The sequence below is a fragment of the Phodopus roborovskii genome, unplaced genomic scaffold (assembly GCF_943737965.1).
Source record: "Phodopus roborovskii unplaced genomic scaffold, PHOROB, whole genome shotgun sequence".
Lineage (NCBI taxonomy): Eukaryota > Metazoa > Chordata > Mammalia > Rodentia > Cricetidae > Phodopus > Phodopus roborovskii.
Genome location: NW_026126418.1, coordinates 51242857 through 51267753, shown reverse-complemented (window position 1 = coordinate 51267753; position 24897 = coordinate 51242857). Strand labels below are relative to the sequence as shown.

The window sequence follows — 24897 nt, the reverse complement described above, 5'->3', positions numbered from 1 at the left end:
GTTCCCTCAGAGAGCCTTCACTTAGTGGTGACAGGACCACTTGTGTAGCATATGCAATGCCCTAAATATATGATTAGGTGAACATGGCATCATTGGTCAGCAGGGATTTAGAGCTGTCCACAAGAGGCTCTTCAGATGGTGAAACAGCTCCAGGTGACCAGTGCTTTTGAGGGGGTTAGTAAACACAGAAATACACACAGGATGGACACTTACATCACTCCTTTGGGCCTGGTTAATTTTGGACTGTACTGTAATGGGAGCATCTTCAATTGAGGTAAACTTGAGCGTGTCTGGATGTTGGCGGTATTTTTTCTTGGAGAAGCAAAAAAATAAAAAATAAATAAATAAAATAAAATAAAGATTAAAATTACTTTTCACTACAGGCCCTGTATTGAAAATCCTGGAGATTTACTTTGGGAAGAAACAGAGGGGTTTTCTTAATTTTAAACACTGGAGTCCTGATCACCTTGGATGAAGAATGAACACAATAGAGAACTGAATGTTTTAAAAAAGGTGTCATCATGGGGAGTCTGTAGGGGAGAGAGTCGTAGCTCCCTGGAAGCATGCTTGCACTCCTCAATCCCTTGCTTATGGCATGAAAGAAGGTTTTTCTGTTATGCTGAGCCAAAAACACCACAGAAGTCTGTGAGGGCTTAGCAGAGAAGCAAGCAAGAATATTTGGGTTGTCCTTTATGTTTATATATATTTTTAAAACAGGGTCTTATTTGAAGATTGGCTTCAATCTCAGTGACTATCCAAGGCTGGTCTTGAACTCCCGACCATCTTGCTTCTGGCTCCCGAATACTAGAGCAACTTTACATGGTCCTAACAACTTCATCAGTAACTGGAGAAGTTTTCTGGTTGAGGGACAAATTGCTAATGTAGAACAACAGCCAGTGATAAACTAAGCGGAGAACATGTCTACTTTGCAGCCTTATTCTGACTTTGGGAAGGTGGCCCAGTGGGGGAATTGACAACTTCTCATTACTTTTATACCTATTGTCTCTACTGATTTGCCCGGTCACCATCCTTGAGGCATACTGTACACTCCACTTTTACATACATCTTAACACTGCTTTTTCAACTCCCAACTTCTGAAAACTACCAACAGAGGAAGGTATTTTCTGAAAGATCTTTGAGGAGGCAAAATTGCTTTCACAAAAACCACACAAAAGCACACAGAAACTAGAACACTTCCAGCTTGAGCATGGTCGACAAGCCTCACTTCACACCACTGTCCTTCGCACCCTTCCCTTGGTGATGCAGTCATGAGTAGTTCAGGTGCTATAAAGTGTATGAATATATTTATGAGTTATTTGCGCTTTAAAAATCCTTTTCTGCAGCAATGATCAGAAAGTGAAGAGAAGTGCTTCTTGTGCCTCTGCATGGTAGCAGGACGCAGTCCCCTCTAGCACACCAGTGGCCGTACCTCATTAAGAATGTCTGAGGCTCGCTTCGCCTTTTCCATCTCCAAGGACCCAAAGGGCACCCAGCCACAGCCCTTCATCCAGCTGTTGTAGTCAGCTTTGTACTCCACCTACAATGAAAGAGGAGTCACATTCTTCATTGTTATTGTTACACCAACCTTGGACATTTTACTCAGGGTTTTAAAGATGTTTGAGCAGGTGTGTTTCTCCACACATGCACAGTTCTTGGGTGATAGTTTGGAACACTTGGAGTATTGCTTTCTAATTGCCATGCCCTCCATTTCCCCCGTATGTTTAACTTAATGGAGATGTGTACAATTCCGATACTAACCCAGAAGAATGCTCGATTCCAGGCTGCATTTCAAAGAACAAATGGAATGACTGCATTAGGACAATTGGCTGTAGAGGTTTCTACCCTGGAATGCTGAGTATTGCATCTCTGTGCCCAAATTAGGTCTGAATTGATGGTCCCATTGAAGATGGATAATGTTTGTCATTTTCTAATAAGATTTGATGGTAGTTATTTGTCAGAGCCTTGGCATACATTGTCCTTCATATACAGTGACCATCTTAGAAGGGTTTCTGCATTAGCCAATAAAACACTTGAAAATAGTTCTTCTTGTTAATTTGCTTAAGGAGATAGTTATTATTTGGAACTGATCTTATGTGGGGACAATCACCAGATGACATTAAGATAGCAAGCTCTTCTAGTCATCTGACCATAGCTCACACCTGAAATTTATCTCTAGAAACAAACTTTAAAATTGTTGTTCTTTAGAATGCATTTAAAAAAAAAACTGGAGTAGAAAAAAAAAATCAAGAAATCAACCTTGCCTCTGAGGAACTTCTAATAGAGTTGTGTTGAAAAATAAATAATTAAGAAATAAGATCATACATATAGTGGAGCTGTCATTGGTAGTGAAGGGGAGATTTTATATATATATATATATATATATATATATATATATATATATGTATTAATTACACTTATATATATGTACCTAATAAAATCAAACTATTACTCTGTATTTTGATAGTCTAATAGAAATTCATGCCTGGAAATGTAGGATTGCTTAGAAAACAGAATGAATTACAGTTTTACTCATGTACTGAGTTCATTCTGCTCTCATGTTAAAGCTCCCTCTTCTTGTCTTTGGAAGGCAAACACATAAACTGCCTTATGGAATGATTCTGGCAGCTATCAAAGGTTCACTAAGGAAGGAATGTGTTATTTGCTATCTGCAAGCATTTGGGTGTTTCAATTTCTACCTGCAAATGTTTGTTCCTGCAGACATGTCTAACTGGGACAGAAACAGAGACCAGCCTCAGATGTCACACCGTGATGTGACCTATAAAAGCTTAACTTTACAAAGCATGAGCTTAGGTTCATGCCTGGGTGAAACCAGACTGAGATTCCCATCTCTCCCATCTCTCCCACTGCTTGCTTGGTCCTGAACTGGTTAAAATTTCCATGACAGTAGGCGTACATTATTCAGTTACTGGAGAAATAGTTTCTCAGAAAACTAAAAGTAATACTGTCACATGACTTAATAATTTGACTTCTGGGGCATATACCCAAAAGAAGTGAAATCAGCTGTTTAAAGGACAATAGATTACTCATGGTCATATAAACAATTCATAGTAGCAAAAAGGTGGGAGCAATGCAAGCAATCACCCACATAAGACATGGCATACATTTATAAAGGAATATTACTCACTTTAAAAAAGAAGAAAACTCTGACAAAAACTATAACAAGGGTAAACCTTGAGGATGTTATGCTAAGTGAAATAAATCAGTTTCCAAAGTCAAATGCTGTATAATCCAACACATGTGAGGTGTCTACAATAGCCAAACTTATAGCAACAGGTAGTTTCTGGAGGCCAGAAGAGGAGAGAGTGGGGAATTTATTGCTTAATAGACAGAACATTTTTACCTTCTGAGCCATCTTGCTATCCCTTAGCACTCATTTAAATACTCAAAACAACTTTTGTTTTAGTTCAGTTTAACAGCTGAGGACTCTCAGCTCAGCAAGGTTGCTAACTTTTCCAGAAGGAAATAGTAACAGCACACTCCAGACACAGGTGTCCTATCCTGAGGACATGTACTCCTAACAACCACAGGGGCTATTTCCCAGTACCTCCAAGCTTCCCCACAGACAGGGAGATGCTTCAGAGAGGACTAATGAATGACCAGGCTCGGGATAGATCCTATCCCACCTCACCTTCCAAAGACAGAAAGAAGCTGCTACTCACATCACTCTGCAGAGCATAAGCCTTCTTGGCGAGGTCCACATTGATGCTATCAGGTGGATAGCTGTAGTTGTGCAAGACATGTTTATAGTCCACGTCACTAGCAATTTCCTGAGATTTCTTAGCTTGGGTGACTTGGAGCATATCAAGAGGTGCGGTGTAGATCGTTTTAGACTTCTCATAGTCTTTGCGGTATTCACGCTGTAAGAATTCACAGAAAAGCAGAGTAAGTACAGAGAAACATGTGTAAACATTCAAGTAATTATTTTACCCCAAATTTGTGCCTATGACTTATATCAAAATCTAGACAATCATACATGGACAGATCTTCCCAAATTTATTTTACTTTTATCTTCTGATTTTTTTTTTTTTTTTAAGACAGGGTCTTGCTTGTATGGCTCTGGCTGACCTGGTACTATCTATGTAGCCCAGGTTGAAAATGAACTTACAGCAGTCCATTTGCCTCAGCCTCCTGAGTGCTGGGTTTACAAACATAAGCTACCTACCACACTAGCTTCCAAAGCTTTTCAGCTGAAGAACAGCCATCAGTAAGCTTAAGGAACTTTCCCTGCCTCCATATACTTTATGGGTTGTTATTTTCAGGGAATGAGTTTATCAGTTATAAATCCAAGCTCTTAATGATGAATGGGACATTTGGAAGCTTACTGGGACATGCAAGTGCGTATTTAAAGCCTGTTCCATATGAAAGGAACTAAGAAGGCAGTGCTGTAACTAACAGCAGTTGAGGGGGGCAGGTGATTTGCTATATTGTTTAGACACTTGTGTTTATGTCTCAGCAGCTGACACATATCAGTGTCTATAAAATGCTGTCAAAACACAACACAGAAGTACTTGCGCATTTGTGTTTAATTGTTGAATTATTCACAAGAGCCAGGAAACGCAACTGCCCTAGCTGTCCATCAGCAGACAGATACATAACATGGTTCCTCTACACAATGGAATTTTATGTAGCCATAGATAAAAATGAAATTAGGACATTTGAAGAGAAAAATGGATATAAATGGAAATCATTGTAAAGTGAAAGTAGGCAGACTCAGAAAGACAAGCTCTTCTATGGTGCCTAGATTTAGACTTGTGCACATATGTGTATGAGTGTGTTCATATATGTGTTGGTGTCTAGGCCGCAAACTACAAAGGGAGTGAGAAAGAGGAAAAGTCCCTGAGGTAGATGGGAAAGAGGGAGGGTAATGGAATACACAGGATAAGAAAGCAGAGGGGAAGTTTGGTGAGTTGAAAGGAAATGGCCCCATAGGCAAATAGGGAGTGGCCTATTAGGATGTATAGCCAGGTTGGAGTAGGTGTGACTTGTTGAAGGAAGTGTGAAACTAGGAGGTGGGCTTTGAGGTCCAGGCCAGTTCATTTCCTGCTGCCTGTCAGTCCAGACGCAGAACCCTCAGCTCCTTCTCTAGCATCATGTCTGCCTGTATGCTGCCATGCTTCCCACCATGATGCTAATGGACTGAATCTCTGAACTGTAAGCCATTCCCAATCAACTGTTTTTCTCTAAAGTTTCTGTGGTCAGGTTGTCTCTTCACAGCAATAAAGTCCTAACTAAGACAGGCAGACTAACCAGAAGAAGGAAGGGAACTTGGTAGAGGGGGTGGGTGAAAGTGAAGGAAGGAAAAGAGAACAAAGTCTAATGACACAAGTGCAAGATGTTATGATGGACATGGGCATAGACAAATACTATAAACTAAAACAAACAAAAAAATTTTAAAAAGTCATCAGAGATGCAAATGGCTTTAAGAAAAAGTCTCCTTGATCTATACAGCTTAGCATTAGCCTGGACCTTTCTGCGTAAGAATGGCTCACTAATGTTGTCTTTCAGTTGCCAATGTCAGTCAATTGATAAGAATTCATTGGTTTATTTTGTGCCTAGTGATGTCATGCTTTCAAGGACAGGATGAAAACACAGCATGCTACAGGATTCTGTGGTATCGGTGTAGGGTCAGTTGTAGCTTCTGAACATGAGAAGGCATACAGACTGGTGGAAAGGCAGAGGCCTGTGCTTGGGCACTGTGTAATACTCACAATAATGATAAAGAAAGCACACACAGATCATTGTGTGCACATATCTTCCTTCTTCACCATGGAAACCAGTGTTTGAAAGCTATGCTGAACACTGTAGCCACTCTTAAAATATCCTCTAAGCAGTATGTACTATAATTGGCAGGAGCAGATGTTTGCCTCTCTATAGTAAAAATCATAACTAGAAAAGGACAAATAACCCATAGATCACCTTTAGGAAATCCATGAATCTCTGAAATTTAGGAAGTAGGTATGATAAAGAAAACATTCCACAAAAGTGGTTTTAAAAAAGGCTTAGCATCAATGGAATGCTTTTCTTAGATGGGGCCACAACCAATTATTAAAGTCAATAGAAAGCATCGATAGCCATACTTGATTTTTATATTGGAAGTTCATTAGTTTCTTCTAAAGACAATTTCAAGAACAATTTAAAGGCTATTTCTCAAATAAATTAAAACATAAGCTGGGCATTGGTGGTGTACACCTTTAATCCCAGCAAAACAAAACATCTAGTGATCTTTTGTAGGAAGTTTTGAGAACAAAACCTGACACTCTGATAAATATTAATGTTGTCTTCCAAGTGGAACGGATGTAAAATACTGACAATAATTTCTTTCCTCAAGTGTGAGTCATGCAAGAGCCAAGGCACACTCTGCCTCTAAGGCTCTTGGCAGGTTCTCATGAACTTGAGAGCCCATGGGCACAGAACCCTCCAGCTGAAATCCTTCTCCACCCTGGCATGTGGTGAGTGAAACCATTTTGAGCATGGGGCAGACACTCACATCGCTCTGGTTTTTGGCTGTCTTCAGGGAATGCAGCATCTTGGGATCATCATTGATGCTGAGGGCTCCAATCATCTTGCCTTTGCTCTTCTCATAGTCCTTCTTGTACATCACCTGCAAGGACATCACACATGCTAACTGATCAGCAGGGATGTCCCAGGCCAGCAGCCCATCCCAGGGCCACACTCACATCGCTGGCATTCTTGCTGTTGGCTTTGGCTGCCAGCAGGGGAATGGCATCCATCTTGATGTCAAACTTCTTAGCTTTGCTCTTCTCCCAGTCATGCTTGTAGACATTCTGGGTAAGTTTCAGAAAAGAATTTAAAAAAAAAAAGACAATGATAAAGGCTAATCCAGTGAGCTAATCTATGAGTAATTTATTAACCAAACAACAGTATACCTATTGATCTATTATATAGTTTCTTCTACACGACTAAAAATACAAATAGTACACTCTGTTTTAGTTAAGAACCTTCTAATTATGTGGTTATGACCCTTGCCCACACCAGAAATAATTATGTAACAGGCAGCCACTTATAAAAGATAAAATGAAAAGATTACATGGGAGAAATCTCAAAAACTCTAGAGATTATCAAATGGATAAATGAGAGAATGCTTGTGATAATAAAGGAGGCTGTGGAAATGACATCTGATAATAAAGTAGGTGCCCAGAGCACTTCCACTCATAACTGTCTCCACAGCTAACTGCACTGAGTCTAGCTCTATGTCTTCAGGCAGACTCACACTCTCGCTCTTCCCACATATGGGGCCAATGTGTGCCATCTTACTTACATCGCTCAGGTTATAAGCATTGACTCTGTGCTGGATGAACTCCGGTGCATCGGCTGGCACGTTGCACTTGAATTTCTCACCTTCATGCTTTGCCTTGTAATTCAGCTGGTGGGGCAAGGGAGGGAGAATATACGTTGCTGTGGGCTGACTGTGTGCCCCAAGCTTCATACAGTTGAAACTTAATCCCCCAAAGTTACATGGGTGATATTTGACAGAGGCACCTGTCAGAGATGACTGACTCAAAGAGCTCAACCCTCATGGGTTGATTCATCTGCATGGGGCAGGGGAGGGGTTGCTTTATTACACAAGTGAGCTCTGAGGAAGAGTCTGAGCTGCATTTCCTTAAGAGATATCTGTATCATACCATCATTCAATAGGAAGCCCTTGCCTGAGCTGGCATCAAGCCCTTAGACTCTAGCCTTTGCAACTACACACTAAGTAAACTTCTATTCTTTATTAGGGGTGAGGAGGTGGTTCTAGAAATAACATCTTATCATGTAGCCCAGACTGTCTTCAAACTCAGGGTCCCCCTGCTCTAGCCTCCCAAGTGCTGGGGTTTCAGTCAAGGGTTACACATCTGGTAAGCTTCTATTCTTTTTAAGTCACTTGGCTCCAGGTAATTTTTCTTTTAACAGCACAGAAAAATGGATGCAGTGGATATTCAAACAGTTCAAAGTAGGAATGTCCTTGAATTTACATAAGACAGTATCAAGAAAAATGCTTGAAAGAGCTATTTTATCTTGTCAGTGTCTCATTCCCTCTCTCAGAATGGACAACTGAACTTCACTTTGGCATTTCATAACTGCTACTATACTACAGACATGTTAACACATATGCATGCACGCATGCACGCACAATATGCTGTGACAAATGTGGTGGAGGTCAGAAAACTATTTTTGTAAGTCAGCTCTCTACTTCCACCATGTAGAAGGAGAGCAGTGATCAAACTCAGGTCATCAAACTTAGTGGCAAGCTCTCACTGAGCCATCTCAGCGGCCCCATATTTTAACTCTGTTATGATTACTGCCTGGAGTAATGCTTTGTTGTAAGTGTACCTCTCCTTTCTGTAAAGTCTCTGGGAGCTCACCAGAACAGGAAATGTTTCCCTTTTTGCCTGTCAAAGGGACGCCTCTGCTGCTACTGTTTTCTTAAGTGACACAAAGTTCTAGTGTACATGGGAAACATTTAATAAGTAAGGCAATCCTATGAAAAATCAGTGAATTACTAAAAATATTAGTTACTGCATTGCCATGTAACAGTTTGCTGGGGGCTACAACTCAATCTAGCAGCTTTATTTGCATTTCATTAGGAACATCTGAAACGTGCCATTAATGACAGGACAGGTGAGTCCTTGAAGACACTGAGATTTTCAGTAAGCCACCCCTGGACCTCCCCCTCCCACATAAGTCCAATGCTTACATCACTGAGCTGTTTGGTGTTGAGCTGGGCTTGCAACAGCACAGGAGTATCGGTGACAGCTGTGAATCTGGTCTTATCAGGGTGCACTTTGTAGGTATGCTGGAAGAGAACACAGCCTTCTCTGACATTTCACACTGTAATCTATTCCTGTGCACCCCACACCAACGCACGGGAAGTTTATACCCAAAACTTTGCTTTCTTTAGTTTTGAAAAAATGGCCCACTGTTACTTCCTTGTCCACTCCTTGCTTTATCTTCTTTTATCCCTCCCCTCCCAAAGTTATGCTGTAGATGTGTAGCCTTTTACTAAAATATAATTACATTGTCTTCCTCCATTTCTTTTCTCCCTCCCCCTCCTGGTTCTTCTACACTTGGTATTAGCCAAAGGCTAAGAAAGCATTGAGGTTTCTTCTGCATGTAAGCAGCTCGGTCTTCTGAGTGCTAGTGGGCCTTTGTACTGAAACTTGTGATCAGTCAGGGCTGTGATGTGAGTTATGAGTCCTGCACTTTCCACCCTCCCTACCCAGCACATCACAGCTATGTCTTCTCTCAATGTCTCTTTCTCCCCTGAAACTTCTCTCTGCTTCTCTGGCCCTGATCTTGGCATGGCAAAACAGTCTTGCCTCAGAATGCCGGGATCCCGTCTCTTCAGATCACTCTAGTCTAACTCTGAATCACACCCTTATATTAGATGATCACTTCCTTGCTCCTAAGTGCTACTTGTTCACTGCCTGTCTCTTCCACTCCAATGGAACTTCCTAAGTAACAAGCCACCTTGATCCCCTAGTCCCCAGCACCAAGGACAATGCCTGTCTCATAATAGTTCCTGAGGTCACTTTGTTGGGCAATGAACAACCTGATTATGACAAACCTAGATAGTCTCCTTTTGCCCTGAATTTATAGCTGTACAAACTAATGAAAATAAAGACATAAAAGCTGGAAAGATTCATGGCCAATGGACTTCTTCCTAGTAGTTTCTCCAATATCACACCCAAAGCCAAACTTAAATAAAATATTGCATTCTGTCCACTAGGTGATAGCATTTTAACTCCTGTGAAATATTCCACTAGATGTCACAAGCATCCCACACCCAATTGCTTACATCTTTACACTGGTCCAACTTCTTGATAGCTTCATATTCTTGAGTTATTGTCTGAGGGAAATAGCATCGCCCTTTATCTTCTTCATATTCTGCTTTGTAACTCTTCTAAAATGCAAAAGAACAAAACAAATCAGAATAGCTGTTGCTCCCAATCAGTGTCACTGCAGGCCCAAGTACCTGGTTCCAAACTTACGTCACTGTTTTGAGCTGAAACTTTCATGCAGTGTGCATGGTATGGGTCCTCAAAGCTGCCAACATAGTGACCCAAAATATTCTTTACGTATGAATCTTTATATTTAGCCTAATAAAGAAAACACAATATTTTGTGTTAACAGTGAGTTTTCAATGGGCAGGAAAGCCTTCCTACCCAAGAGGTGGGTGTGGCCTTCCATACCTCACTGAAGTTCTTCAGAAGGGTGTCAAGTTGATACTTAGGGGTCTCACAATAGTTCATACTCTTGGCCTTTGTCTTCTCATAGTTTTCCCTGTATAGTCTCTGTTAAAGGAGAAAAGAAAATTGAGCAAAGAAAATTGTATCTCACACACTAACCACCATCCGTGTCATTGATGGACTTGAAACACTGGGGTGGGATTGTTATGTTTTCTTCCACCATGAAGATAAGATACTTTTGGGGCTCATGTCTTGTATGATATCAGATGCTGATAATGGCAAGTGTTCATATTACCTATCTCAGTATTGCTCAGATTGAAAGAGGAAGCACGTGAATGCTGTTACTCCAGACAGCTCTGCCTTGAAATGATTGCCCTGTTTCCATGTGCTCGAAGAACAGGGATTACTTAAAAATTGGACTAAAGTAAGCCTAAGAAGGCCTAAGAAGGGCCTGAGGACACAGGCAGTCCCACAAAGTCACCAGCTCACCACCTGCTGCAAACACATTCATCACAGCCCTAGAAGTCAGCCTTCCCCACTAACCTTACATTTTCTTTGCAGCAGTTGTCCTTGAATGATGGTTTTTAGTCTTTTAATGGGTGAACCCATTACATGTTTCTTCACACTCCCTTTTAGTTCTCTCATACAGAAACCTTGAAACATGCTCAATACAAATGAAATTTGTATGAAATACAGGAAAAATTATTTCTTTCTTATTGGAAATTACAAAGGCAGCCCCAGTAGGTTTTTGTTTTTGTTTTTTTTTTTTTTTTGGATTGAAGTCTTCAAAATGAAACCAACATTTTATAAAATCCTTAAACTGACATATCTTGCTTTCGCATTCATGTTTCATTGTTTTTTCCTGCTTTGTCTCTCAGTTGGTCTTCTCACTTCTTGCTTTTCGTTTTCTGCATCTTTGCAAACACTTTAGTTCCAGGCATTGATGAGGGCACTCCCACACTGATACTAGGAATACTGTGTATACTAACATATTTAGCCCACATCAGGGACACAAAGAAAAGTGTTTCTAGGGTTTGTTTCCTCCTTATGAAACAAAGTAATAGAGGAGATCAAAGAAGCGAGCTTCCCAGAGAAGAGCAACATCACAAACAGTGAATTTCAGCTAACCATAGGCCTTTTAATATTTAATCGGAATCTGAGATTTGAGTGTAGGCTGACATTCAACCCAAAGTTATATTAATTAGTGAGGTACCCACACCAAAACAGAGTGGTTCTGCAGAGATACTTACATCGCTCTGGTTTTTGGCTGTCTTCAGGGAATGCAGCATCTTAGGATCATCATTGATGCTGAGGGCTCCAATCATCTTGCCTTTGCTCTTCTCATAGTCCTTCTTGTACATCACCTGCAAGGACATCACACATGCTAACTGATCAGCAGGGACGTCCCAGGCCAGCAGCCCATCCCAGGGCCACACTCACATCGCTGGCATTCTTGCTGTTGGCTTTGGCTGCCAGCAGGGGAATGGCATCCACCTTGATGTCAAACTTCTTAGCTTTGCTCTTCTCCCAGTCATGCTTATAGACATTCTGAGAAAGGAATTAGCAAAAGTAAAATGCCTATCATCACATTTAAAGGCCAAGGTTAACTCAATTGTTTTATTCTTAACAGAAAATAAATGGACTCTGTTCGTGATCTAGGAAATTGTGCATATTTAAGGTAATTCTCTTTAAGATGGAGCTTCTAATTATAGGACTAGGTTTCTTGTTCACCATCAGAATCTATCAAATTATCTCAGTTCCAGGGGCCACACTTATATCTGGGTCCTGAACTAAATAGTAGAGAGTGGTACAAACATTTACAGTTCGCCTACTCTTGGCAATTTTAGGTATCATTTTCATTTGTCCTTTAAATCTACTCAGAGTATATTTCATGAATCCACCCATGCTGGATAATCACAGTATCTTTTTGGTGAAATTTTGAAAGAGTTAAGAGGGTAATTTAACTTTTCTATAAAATTAAATTTCGACAATAAAGCTGGCAATGGATTCATGGCCTTCTGCCCTTTAGACCCATAGCATAAGCTTTCTTACACATAGAAACAAGTCTAATTTCTGTAAAAAGGGACACTGTAGGCTTGGGGAATATAGGAAACCATTTCTGAAAAAAGATCATACACTAGGAAAATTGAATTACAGCATAGTATACATAAATGCTGCTAACAGATCTAACATTAAAATTTACAATGAAATATACATACATGGTGACGTTTTAGAGGCTGTTTAGAAACATTAATGTTACTACCAACCAAATGAAGCTACGTACAAATTGACTACACAGAGGCAGTAGGGATTAACAAGACCAGCTTAAAGGGTACATTGACAGAAAGGTAGAAACACGCCACAAATGTTAATGGTTCTTCCTATCTTCAATATTGAAGTAGTGAACTACAATGAAGTAACTCAAAAGTAGGTGCATGTCTGTCAATGTGCCACGCATATGGTGTAGTCCATGAGGTACTTACATCACTCAGGTTATAGGCATTGACTCTGTGCTGGATAAAGGCAGGAGCATCTGGAGGTATATGACACTTGAATTTTTCACTTTCATGTTTGGCTTTGTAATTTAGCTAAAGAGAAGGAAGCAGGGTATGGGGCAGAGAGACAGGGGTGGGGGAGAGGGAGAGAAAGAGAGAGAGAGAGGGTGGGGGGAGAGAGAGGATCATTAAGTTCAGAAGAAAAAGATTTACCAAATACAAAACCTCCTTCAGACATTTTATGAAATAACTTACAAAGATCATGAGGGCAAGAGCTTAGCAAAGTCACTCTGCATTACTGAATCTGTGTCCTGGACCCTTGTCAGCTTTGACCATATCCATCATAGTTACCATGTCCTCCACTACAGTAGATGACAGAATGAGGTGGCTCATCACACACATTCCTCTCCATGCCTTACACAATTGGCCCCTTTTGGTTCAGACACAATGTCCTGGCTTCCTTTTCCTTGCTGAGGTCACTTACTGAAGATCCCTTTGTTAAGTGTCACCTTGCAAATATTATGCTTACTTCAGTGGGCAGTTGAACTGACATTTTTGGGGCCATTTTTTATTTTTATTTTTTAGACCAATGCAAGCTTGGAAATCCATACTGAAAGCTCAGATAATAATATTGATCTCTAGGTTTCCATTTTTCTACAAAGTTATTTGGCAGAGAGAAGCCCATACGTTATATATATGGCCTGGGCCACAGACTGCATACTTGAAATACATTTCTTATCATGTTAATTTTCAAACATGTACGAATTATGTAAGAGAATGAGGCATAGAAAGATGAAGTCACTTGAATACCTTGTCACAAGAAGCTGGAATTGAATCCAGTTTTGTCTAAATTTAGAATTTGTGCACTTTTCAATACTTTGAAGCTACACTGGTCTCCTTGGATGAACAACTATACTAAATGTTGTCTACTTGAAAAGATTCAGTCCATCCAGATAAGAAAATATTTTAAGTGATTACAAATATATAAGCATACACTAAAATGTAATGGTTTTCTAATAAATTCAATCAAATACACACACACACACACACACACACACACACACACACACACCCATAACTGCTTCCCCAGATATTTAGAAGAACTTACGTCACTCAGCTGTTTGGAATTGACCTGAGCTTGCAAGAGGACAGGTGAGTCGGTAACTTGAGTGAACTTGGTCTTATCTGGGTGGACTTTGTAGGTATGCTGTGAGGGAACAAAGATGTTTGGTTTAGTGGTGTCTGTGAGGCCCAGGGTATGAGCCTATGAGCCAAGAATGAAGAACCTGTTCCATCCCACCCCAAAGAAACTGGGGGTGAAAAAAACATTGATTGTGCTTGTTTTTAGCTGGATTGTGATTTGTCAGAGAGATCTTCTTCTATGAATAGGAAGAATCAGCCCCATGTCTTCAGATTTCTGACAACTCCTCACAGCAATGAGCTAGAATCAGTTCTTGAGACACAGAATGCCAGCAGAGACAGAAGTATACCTTCTATGAAATAGAGGTTGCTTCTTACAAGTGCCTTGCTAAAACACATTTGTAAAGTGGTCAACATTTTAAAAGTATCTTGGCCTCTAGATGCCACAAAGGGTAGTACCATCTGGACCACTGAAAATGAAGCAGGAAGGGTGTGGTCTGAAAGAGGAGGGGTGGCTTTGTCACAAGTTCACTTTGTGAACGCACATCTTTACACTGGTCCAGCTTCTTGATTGCTTCATACTCCTGGGTAATGGTCTGGGGGAAGAAGCCTTTGCCTCTGTCCTCTTCATACTCTGCTCGGTAGTTTTTCTGTGAGGGGAAATGATCAGATGTAAGGATCCAATCATGGCTTTATTCCTGAAACTACAACATCCTATTTAGGAAGTGAAAACAATAGCCTTAGGACTTACGTCACTGTTTTGAGCTGTCACTTTCATACAATGTGTGTGATATGGGTCTTCAAAGCTGCCTACATAGTGTCCCAAAATATTCTTCAGGTAGGAATCTTTGTATTTAGTCTGAAAGACAAATTGCACTTCATTTATTAATTGACCAGTGGTTTATTAAATAAGAGAGCTTTTAAAGGGAACGGGTAATGGTATGGATCACTTACATCACTACTGAAGTTCTGGAGTATTGTATCAAGCTGAAACTTGGGGGTCTCGCAGTAATTTATGCTCTTGGCCTTTGTCTTTTCATAGTTTTCCTTGTATAGTTTCTGTCAAAGGGGGTTAAAAATCACTTAAAATAGACCCTGGAACTCCCACGCTGATTATAACGCTCATATTTTCCAACATCAGACAAAAGAAGAAGAAACCATCCGCCAACTACCTTAGAAACTGACAGTCAAGCGCTTGGTGTCATGGTATTATTAGCAATGATTGTAAAACCTGAATTTCTAACATTTTAAAAAACTTAAGAAGCCAGCATGCTATCTCTAGCTGAGCCTTGGGAGCAGGCCCATGTTTCTGAGCTGCTCATTGTCTCTCTCTCATACTTACTCTCACTCACTGTGCCCCAGGTACACAGAGGCTATGATAACAGCAGGCTATTTAGCTTTGTTATTTTTCAAACAACATAAAAAAGTTGAAAAAAAAACAAACAATTAGGCTTAAAAAATAAGACCCATTTGAGAACTTGAAGCACGCATGGGTCATCACTAACTCTCCTTCACTGCTAGCATATTTATTTATTTATTTATTTAAATTTTACATATTGATCCCAGTTCCCCCTCTCTCCTTTCCCCCCTCCCTTTTTTCCCTCTCTCCCCCTCACATGCATCCCGACCATTCTCCTCTCCCCCCCCCTCCACATGTAGGGCAATGCCATCCAGGTGGGGTCATGTAGATCTGTCAAGTCATTTGAAGTAGGGACTAGGACTTCTCTCCTGTCTGTAGGTTAAGGGAATATCCCTCCATGGGGGATGTGTCTGCAAGGTTCTTTTGTGCACCAGGAATACATCCTGATTCCACCGTCTGAGATCCCTTAGACTGCTCAGGCCTTCTAGCTGAGACCCATGTTCAGAGGGTTTGAGTCAGTCCCATGCTGGATTCCCAGCTATCAGTCTGGGGCCCGTTAGCATTTATATTTAGCCTTAAAACAACAAAAGTCAATCAATGACTGGTCTCAACTGCACTGCTGATAAAATAGTGTCACCACCTTTTCATGGTGGGTTTTCAAAACATCAATAATCTGATCCCTTTTCATATATTCATTTCTGTTTCTAGCAACAGTAGATTTGAGTCTGATGGTTTGTTTGGTAAACATGCCCTTTAACCGGGAAACAGAAGCGTTTAGTATTGAGGTTTCAACAGAGCGATTTGAACAGACGAATTAACACCCTATCCCTTGCCCTCCCACTCCCCAGACACACGCACACATTCTCCAACATGTTGACTTAGTTCAAGGGTAGAGAAACGTTAACTAACCTATTCAGAGATTTATGTAAAATCTTTGAATCTTGGAAAAGTTTCATATAATCTGGCCCTATAAAGCCTCAGGTGATCACACATTTTAGCCTGCATTCATTGTGTATGTGTATATTTCATGTGTGTTGAACATGTGTGTATGTATGTGTGAGTGTGAGTATGTGTGTGTGTATATGTGTGTGAGAGAGAGAGAGAATGACTGTGTGTGAGAGAGAAAGAGTGACTCTGTGTGTGTGTGTGTGTGTGTGTGTGTGTGTGTGTGTGTGTGTGTGTGCCAGTGCATGCGTATGTGTGCTTTAATGGTATCAGTACACTGATCTTGGGCCTTCAGTCTTCTAATACCAGGCTCTGCCTTACTTTATCTATTTCAATTGCAAGAGCTTACTTGGGGTTTTTAACAATTCTCCAGGTAGAAGCAGACAGGGAACAGGTCAAGGGGTATTCTCTGAGTTCAGTGTCTGGAGATGACACGTGTTAGTTCTGTTTCTGAAAGTCTCCTTTTGCTTGTTCAGAAGCTCAGCACATGTGCTCTGTGCCCACAAGGAGGCCCAGATACCAGAAACTTCTAAGCAGGCAGGACTTCCCTACCATTTGCACTCACCGCACTGCAGACAATAAGGCATGTTTAGGAGTACTCGGCCATCTATGGCTAGTCAGTTCTGCTGTAAGTCCTCCTCCATAACCTTAAAACATTAGCAAAGCTACACGGAAATACAGGTATTGCACAAGGAGAATGACCCCATCACTCTCGAAGTTAAAGTTTGAAAAAAAACATTTGTGAAGAGGGTTGACTTACATCACTGAGGACATTTCCTGCTGCCTTCAGCTGCCTGAGCAGTGGGTTCTCTGACGCAGGAAGTACGTTATAGTCTGCTTTCCCTTTATTCTTCTCATAGTCTTCTTTGTATTTTACCTGTGGGATGAAATAAAATAATAAAGTAACCTACAGGTTATTTTTGTCCTTGTCTCTGTCATGGCAACTATGACATGGTTCCACAAATCAATTTCCCCTTTAGAAAAATGGCAGCTTGACATTTTATAACCACAATACCCATAGTAACTCATAGCAGCAGTGCAGAAACTGCATGAATTTCCAAGAAATTCTTTCTTCTCATTCATTTATTCATTCAAAAATATCAGAGGGAGTTGATTATGTGCCTGGCTCTGGGGAAAACACAAAAAAGAACAACATATGGTCTCTGTCCTCGAAAGGAGAAAGACACAAATATTGGGAGAAAGAAAGAAACACACATAATGACTGCATGTTGTGCCCCAGATGTCGACTCTTGTAGAACCTTCACTCAGCTTGTAACTTCCAGCTGCCATCTGCCTGTACATCTTAAAGACAAGAAGCTAGGAGTGCCATCAGTTCTGCTTTTATGCCTTTCCTATAGCCATGCATTGAACGAGCACACACTTAACATACAGGCAGGAGAAAAAGGAGCCAGCTGGGATGAAAACAGTGGCAACCTCAGCTTTCCTCTCCTTTTCCACCTTGTAACTTTAAATCTCAACCACAGCAGAAGCTATAAGTTTGGGGTTTGGGAAACTAAAAACTCTGATAAGGAACATGTCCACAGTGAGCATTACAGCATGCTCTTGAGTCGGACCATGATCTCCAGTCTGACTTTAATTTTGGGAAGAATAACCATTGAGGTCTGAAGAATCCTAAATACTTCACTACTTCTACGTGCCTTACAAAACCTGGTCAGTCAGCTTAGCAGACAATGACAGGTGATACAGAACCCAAATCCAGATGCGTCAACTCTACTGCCTATCTGGAGTACCACAGGGGCTACTCTATATGTCCAATAGGCACGGGAGACCTGAACAATGTTTCTACGTCATGGAATTATACTCCATCGCAAAACAAAATTGAGCAGAAAGGACATTCACAAATCCTACCGTGCCCCCTGCATCTGTCATATGGAAGAACTGGGCTTATAACAATGTCATCCCTCCTCTTACAGACCATATCTCCCCTCCTTCAAAGGCATCAATCTAGTAGTTTTGTCTCAGCATCAATTCAGTGTTATCTCTCTATTGAATCTTTCCATTGGTATAGCAGTATGGAATTGTGTGTTCTGTATTAAAATATTCCTATCACTGTCTTTTCCATCAGCTACCATCCATTTTCTTTTCTTTTGGGGAAAATTATTGAAAGAGCTTAATATACCCTGACCTTCAGTGGTTTCTTCTTTTATTATTCAGTCATGAGACCTCTCCACAAAAACTCAATCAACTTGTTCTTTGGGCTGCCAACAACTCTGCATTAGAAAAAGCAGGTGGAAACCCTTGGCACAAATGACAACTCCATTCTCCCCCTTTACCGGCTGTACACACTCCTGCTATCTATCAACTGTGTTGTGTCTCACCTGGGGGTATGCCAGGGTTAAGTTGGTGGAGCTGATGCCAATCCTACTTCCTTTGTGCTGCCCAGTCTCATGACATTACTTTCCACACACTAATGTCCTCCAGTTTTATATAAAATTCCCAAAAACATTTTTTGAACCTCCAGACTCATACAGTCAACCGACTGACTTGTTATTTCCACCTGAGCATTTAAAAAGCACCTGAAATCTAACATGTTTAAAACTGAACCCCTATTTCACTAAGAATCGCCTTCCCTCTGTAATCATCCCTGTCTGTTTCCTTCAAGGGTAACTCATCCAATGAGCTGCTTGGATGGAAAGTTTTCTCTCATTTCTCACATTGGATCCTTTGGCAGTTATTTCTCCTTCCTATTTCTTATCCCTTGCCCTACTGGTAACTTAAACCAAAACACCAGTGTTTGTTTGTTTGTTTGCTTGCTTTTTGTTTTTTTCCTGAGACAGGGCTTCTCTTTGTGGCTTTGAAGCCTGTTCTGGAACTTGCTCTGTAGACTAGACTGGCCTGGAACTCACAGAGATCCACCTGCCTCTGCCTCCTTAGTGCTAGAATTAAAGGCATGCACCAACGCTCAACTTGTCTTATGCTTTCTAAGTTCCTTCTTCCTCTCCTCTGGCAGGACCAGGGCTCTGGAAGAGGCAATGATCAGACAAGTTTACTTGACCTTAAAGTCTATGCTTTTAATAAAACCCATACCACTTAAAAATGTTAAAGCATAACCCACTTATCAAAGTCACTCCACAGGGCAAATTAAGACATCCATGGACTTGTGGTCTCATTTGTGACTATGTTTTTCACCCATCAGTAAGAATGCAACACAGTGACAGTGTTGAGTGTGAGGCATGCAGGTTCATATAAAGCGGCCAATTTTTTTTTTTTTTCCCCTGATGGAAGCTCGGCTAGCTGAGATGATCACCCTTTTCGGTGAAATCAAAAAAATGGTGATTAGGCATTACTGTGAAGGTTCTTACTGTAGTTCAAACATAATTTTCTTTTGTAAAAAGCTGTTTTTAGGCATTCTACTTTCCACTGGTCTCAACTTCAGTAATTTCTCTAAGAATCTACCCACCACCTTTTCCATTATATATGAGAGCCAGAGTTAGAAGTTCACCCCATTAAAGACATGAAGAAATGGGAAAATGTCTTCACTTATACCTTGCTAGCTGCAATTCCAGCCTGTTTATTCATTTTATACTCAGGTGTTTCAGTCTGCATGAAGTAGATCTGATCTTTCAAGTTCTCGAAGTCTTCCTGATACTTCCTCTGTGAGACAGAAAAGACACTGACTGGAGAACAGTGGAGACAAGCTACCAGACCAGAGGGGACTGGGCCGACCCCTCGTGTCTGTACCCACCCGCCTTGGCTTAGGTCAGTCAGGTTACAGTTGGAGAATGTGTTGGCACTGCCAAAATGTTTACCAGCTTAACTGAGATCTGGACAATTAGAACAGACTTGGAAAACATAGCCTTTCTGAGCCACTGAGAAAGAGCTCTGGAAAGCCAGAGCAGAGGGATGAAAAGGTATTAGACTTCTGTGTTCCAGCGAAAAGAAATCCAATCAGTCAATGTTATACACATTCAATTTTGTTCAGCAGGCAAAGCATAAACTAAAAAGAGCCTTTTAAACTCATGCTAACTGCACTTTGTAATTTGTAAGAGGGTCTTACCACATTGTTCCTACAAAAATTGAGGCAGAAATCATGGAACACAGTCAAAATAATATCTAGCATTCTAGAGTTCCTTGAGATATTGCAAGTAGTGGGAAGTTGTCAAAGAAAGGTGTCTCCTTCCAGGACATCTGGCCCTCATTCCTTACTTACTGAGCTGAGATTATCAGCGTTCATTCTGGCTGTTGCAATTTCAAAGCAAGGCGTCTCACTCCATTTTCCTTTGACTTTCTTTTCATAGTCTTCTTTATATTTTTGCTGGGGGCAGAAATAAAAGAAATGAAAACAAAATCTAAGAGTTGACCAAGTAGGAACTGAGTAATAGTCTGATATTAAATGTCTTTATCAGGTTTATGTTAGGCCCTCAATAAATTATCTCCAAGTAATCTTGTAGTGTAGTCACATTACCCAGCAATAAAGATGACTTAAGGGAATAGAGAGAGACAAGGAGAGGACTGTCCTTGCTGACTTTAGAGACTCAGAATCTAGTCTAAAATGTGGTGTATAGAAGTTTCCTCGCAACTGACACATTATGTTATTGTGAAATATCTTGGCCCATGTGTTCTTGGAACAAAATTAACCTAGTCAACCCCGTGTCTAGACCCACGAGGCAAAGCTAGAGCAGGGTTAGAACAATTCTTTGTCTCATAGAGCAATGCTAAGGACATCATCATTGAATCTCAGGTGGCTTGTATGTACCTATACTTCCAATACATCCTTCATAGAAATATAAAGCCCTTCCTTTTCGTTTACCATTAGCACAAGTTTTACTGTACAGAACCTATGCGTCAGAGTAAAAGGAAGTACATCTTTCTCCTAAATGTCCCAATTCCTGTCTTCACAATGCAATGGTGAATATGCTAGTTATTTGTTATTAGCAGCACCTTTTATAGCAGTCCATTTTAGATCTCTATGATTTGACACTGTCATTACCAAAGGTTTGACTTAGTGCATCAGCACTTCAAGTCTCTCAGCCCAAGGGCTGTATTTTTTACACAGAACACTGCTAGAAAGACGAAGCAAGACCATATGTTAAAAATGCTTTGTGTATCTATGACACTAAACAAACGTATGATGTAATAGTTATAATTACAACAGCTATTATCATTTAAAAAAACTGGAGAAAAATGTGAAACAAGAGAGGGAGAGAGAGAGACAGACAGAGAAAGTGAATCCTGCTGAGACTCAGATCTGCCTTGTATACTGGGGAGACAGATGCACGAGGATCTTGAGATCAAGCCAGCCTGGGCTACATGGAAAGATCCTACTTCAACAGATAAAACAGAATGACAAAATCTGAATTAGACTACTGACTTAACTACCCTCTTGTGATGGTTTAAATGAAAATGGCCCCTGTAGGCTCATAGGAAGATGTGGTCTTATTGGAGGAAGTGTGACTTTGTTGGAGCAAGTCTGTCACTGGGGGTGGGCTTTGAGGTTTCAGAATCTCAAACCAGGCCCAGTGTCACTCTCTTCCTGCTGTCTACCAACCCAGATATAAAACTCTCCAACACCCTATCTGCCTGCATGTCACTATGCTTCCCATCATGATGATAGTAGCCTAAAACTCTGAAACTATAAGCCAGCCCCCAAATTAAATGCTTCCTTTATTAAGAATTGGCATGGCCATGGTGTCCCTTCAAAGCAATAGAAATCCTAACTAAGACACATTCTCTGTTCAATTAAGTCCCCAGTACAAAATTGAAATGAATTAGTTGATTTGGGCACTGTGGAATAATCTTGTACACTGTAAAAATTTGGTACTTGGATTGGTTTAATAAAAAGCTGATTGGCCAATAACCAGGCAGGAAGTATAGGTAGGGCAACCAAACTAAGGATGCTATGGTGAAGAAGGGTGGAGTCAGAAGAATCACCAGCAGACACAAAAAGAAAGATGGTCATAGTGTACTGAGAAAAGGTACCAAGCCACATGGAAAAGCATAGATAAGAAATACAGGTTGGGGAAAAAATTAAGTATAAGAATTAGCTAGTAGTAAGACTAAGCTATTGACTAAGCATTTATAATTAATATTTAGTCTGTGTTGGTTACTTGGGAGTGGCTTGTGGGATAAAACTTCAACCTGCACTTGGGGACTTGCCAAGATTGCCTGTAGAGTACTTCTAATCTTTTTGGGAATAGACTTTGTAAGAGTCTCATAAATTAATAAAATACCCTTAAATATTAAAACTTCAGAAGTTCAATTTGGACATGGTAGCAGATAGCCTTTAAAAAAGAAATCATTTTGGAAGTCTGGGGCGAAGGAATCTTACCAAAACCAGCCTGGGTTTCATAGTCTCTGTCTCAAAAAAAAAAAAAAAAAAAAAAAAAAACAAAACCAAACCAAACGATAAAACACCCAGAACTAAAACGTAAAGAACAAAGCAGGACTTCAGAAGTTCTTGATGCACCCTCAACTCAGCTTTCGATCTTCCAGCATCAAAGTCTTCATGGAGTTCTGTGCCTCCAATCAGAAAAACCCAGGAAGCTCAGGACTTTGAGCAAAGGAATTAGACCTGGTGCATTCTAAAGCCAAGATACAGAGATCTTTGTAATATCACATTGAAAAACAGCCAATAAACTCTTACTGGCCAACACTTGGGCTATTACAGAGAAATAGGTACTGTGTATATGGCTTTATTAAGGAGGGTATGATTTCCACAACAAAGAGAGAAATGGATTTTTAAGAAGAGCAGTGTACCCAGATGCCTCATTCAATGTCCTTCCTCCCTTCTGACCCTCCGGGGACAAAAGCTTGCTATTTCCTCCTGTAACAGGTCTGGATGGGGACTGATCACTCACAGTCTACTCCCAAGTCCTCCTATGATGGTATGGGGTCCCACTTCATGGGAGTAGAGGTAGCTGTAGCTGGCTAACTGCTGAGGAGGGTACTCTTGTTGCCCTTCATATGCAGGTAGCAAGGATGTTAAAGGGACAGGCTTTTAACTGGAAGAGTAGGTGAAAAGGCAGGCAGTATCCATAGGCAGACTCCCCTATATCAAGAGTCCAACATCCAACTTTGTCTGATTCTGACCTTTTTCCTTAAACTTCCCTCCTACTGTGCACCTGGAGTTGATCAGTGACAGCCTGGAGGAAGGATGTGATTGAACTTTGCATGGAACTTTCATTTAACAGAGGAAAGTATATTGGGTCGGCTCAAAGCTCTGAATAGACTTTGTCAGGGGAGGGGACCACATGCTAGTAGACACAGTGGTTGCTTCCCTGAACCATAGGCCTTACTACTCATCAGTCAGCAGAGAGCACTGGGCTATAGCTTAGACTCCTTGCTGTCTTACTTAAAACTCATGGCTTCATTTTCTACTTTCCAGACTGGCACCTGCAGCTTTTATGTGGTTATCAAATGGAAAAAAACATGAGTTCAGTTAATCACATCTCTTCTTTTCTAAGTAGCTTAATACTGAGCCACCTGTTAGTTCCATTCACAGAGAAAATATCTTCCAGAGCATGTGGGGCATCTTGACTGGATTTTTTTTTATTGGCCACAGTTGGTCCAGAGTTGCTTTCATGACTTGATAAAATGCCTTATGGTGAAATTCATAGCAGTCTCCCTAATTCTATGCAATAGAAGATTTCAGAAGATCCAGGCTCCATGCTATTTAACAATGTGTCACTGCAAGATGTATATAAAAACATTCTAGCTTCCTCTGGAAATTACTTTAGAGAAACAATAAGGCACAGAGAAACAAAAGAGACTTTCCAATGTTGTGTGCAGAGCCCACTTTCCTGGTCATAATGAGCCTGTTCCCACATCTGGAGTATCTGTCATAAGAGCAACTCTCCTCATCCAGCCCACTTACAGCCACATAGCACACCTCAGCCTGGAAAGGGTGCTGTCATGAAGCTCAAGATTTTGACAAAGAAAAGGCAAGAAAATAAACTCTGAAAAGGGTAATAAGGAAGGCTTAGAAAGAGAATGTAAAGTCAACAAGGCATTGCCAATATGTGATCTTTACTAGTCAAACAGGAAGCCATAAGACAAACAATGGATATGGAAGACACAGTTGGCAAGGATATGCCAAGAGTTTAAATGTCTGAACATGGGACAATGAAAGAGACATTTTTACCTCCTTGGGGGTAAAAGAGGATGGTGATATTGAAATGAGGATTCAAGTAGCTTGACAGGGAACAAGACTTGAGGGGTCACCATAGAGAAGTAGCCCTTGACTGCTTGGGCTTCTGTGGTTGGATGCCTGGTTTCTGGATGGACTGGCTACCATGCATAATACTTCTCTTTAGACAGGCTGGCATTTTTGATGCACAATAGACATGGAGTACTTGGAATCAGGGTCAGACTAGGATAAATTATGTCACTGTGGCCAAATCCAATGACCTTCATCTGCAGCCATTCTCCCTCAGCTCATATTATTCTACAAGGTCAAACCCAGGTTGACAACTTTTTCCGCATACCGAACAGTGTGTTACCCTATTCAACAAGAATGTGCAGTCCACTATACCCAACATGAAACTATCCCAGAAGCCATTTTTCTTAACACATGCAGTAAAACTGATGAGTAATTTTTACATTCTTTTTTATTTCACTTAAAATCCAGTATATATTTCTCATGTGTGAGACGTGTTAGGGAAATGGATACATCATGTTCCCTTCCCATTCATTCACATGCTGGATCCTTAGCTCCTAAAGTGATGGCACTTCATTTTGACTTTCCATTTTCTGGGACTTTGAGAAGCCAAAGCCTGCTGTTTAGGAG

The 24897-nt window shown here is 40.7% G+C and overlaps 1 protein-coding gene across 1 annotated transcript in view; it reads right to left on the bottom strand.

Annotated features, from left to right (window-relative positions):
• Neb (nebulin) overlaps window positions 1–24897 on the bottom strand; it is a 178569-nt gene that overhangs the window by 142257 nt on the left and 11415 nt on the right. The window contains exons 9-28 of the mRNA XM_051183847.1: window positions 20323–20427; window positions 19659–19766; window positions 16912–17028; window positions 14801–14905; window positions 14598–14705; window positions 14392–14496; window positions 13815–13913; window positions 12695–12799; window positions 11652–11759; window positions 11462–11575; window positions 10215–10316; window positions 10014–10121; window positions 9821–9925; window positions 8720–8818; window positions 7301–7405; window positions 6699–6806; window positions 6509–6622; window positions 3681–3878; window positions 1430–1537; window positions 214–312 (exon numbers count right to left, since the gene is read on the bottom strand). Coding sequence (XP_051039804.1) covers window positions 214–312; window positions 1430–1537; window positions 3681–3878; window positions 6509–6622; window positions 6699–6806; window positions 7301–7405; window positions 8720–8818; window positions 9821–9925; window positions 10014–10121; window positions 10215–10316; window positions 11462–11575; window positions 11652–11759; window positions 12695–12799; window positions 13815–13913; window positions 14392–14496; window positions 14598–14705; window positions 14801–14905; window positions 16912–17028; window positions 19659–19766; window positions 20323–20427 — 2220 coding nt within the window. The remainder of the gene's footprint in view (window positions 1–213; window positions 313–1429; window positions 1538–3680; window positions 3879–6508; window positions 6623–6698; window positions 6807–7300; window positions 7406–8719; window positions 8819–9820; window positions 9926–10013; window positions 10122–10214; window positions 10317–11461; window positions 11576–11651; window positions 11760–12694; window positions 12800–13814; window positions 13914–14391; window positions 14497–14597; window positions 14706–14800; window positions 14906–16911; window positions 17029–19658; window positions 19767–20322; window positions 20428–24897) is intronic.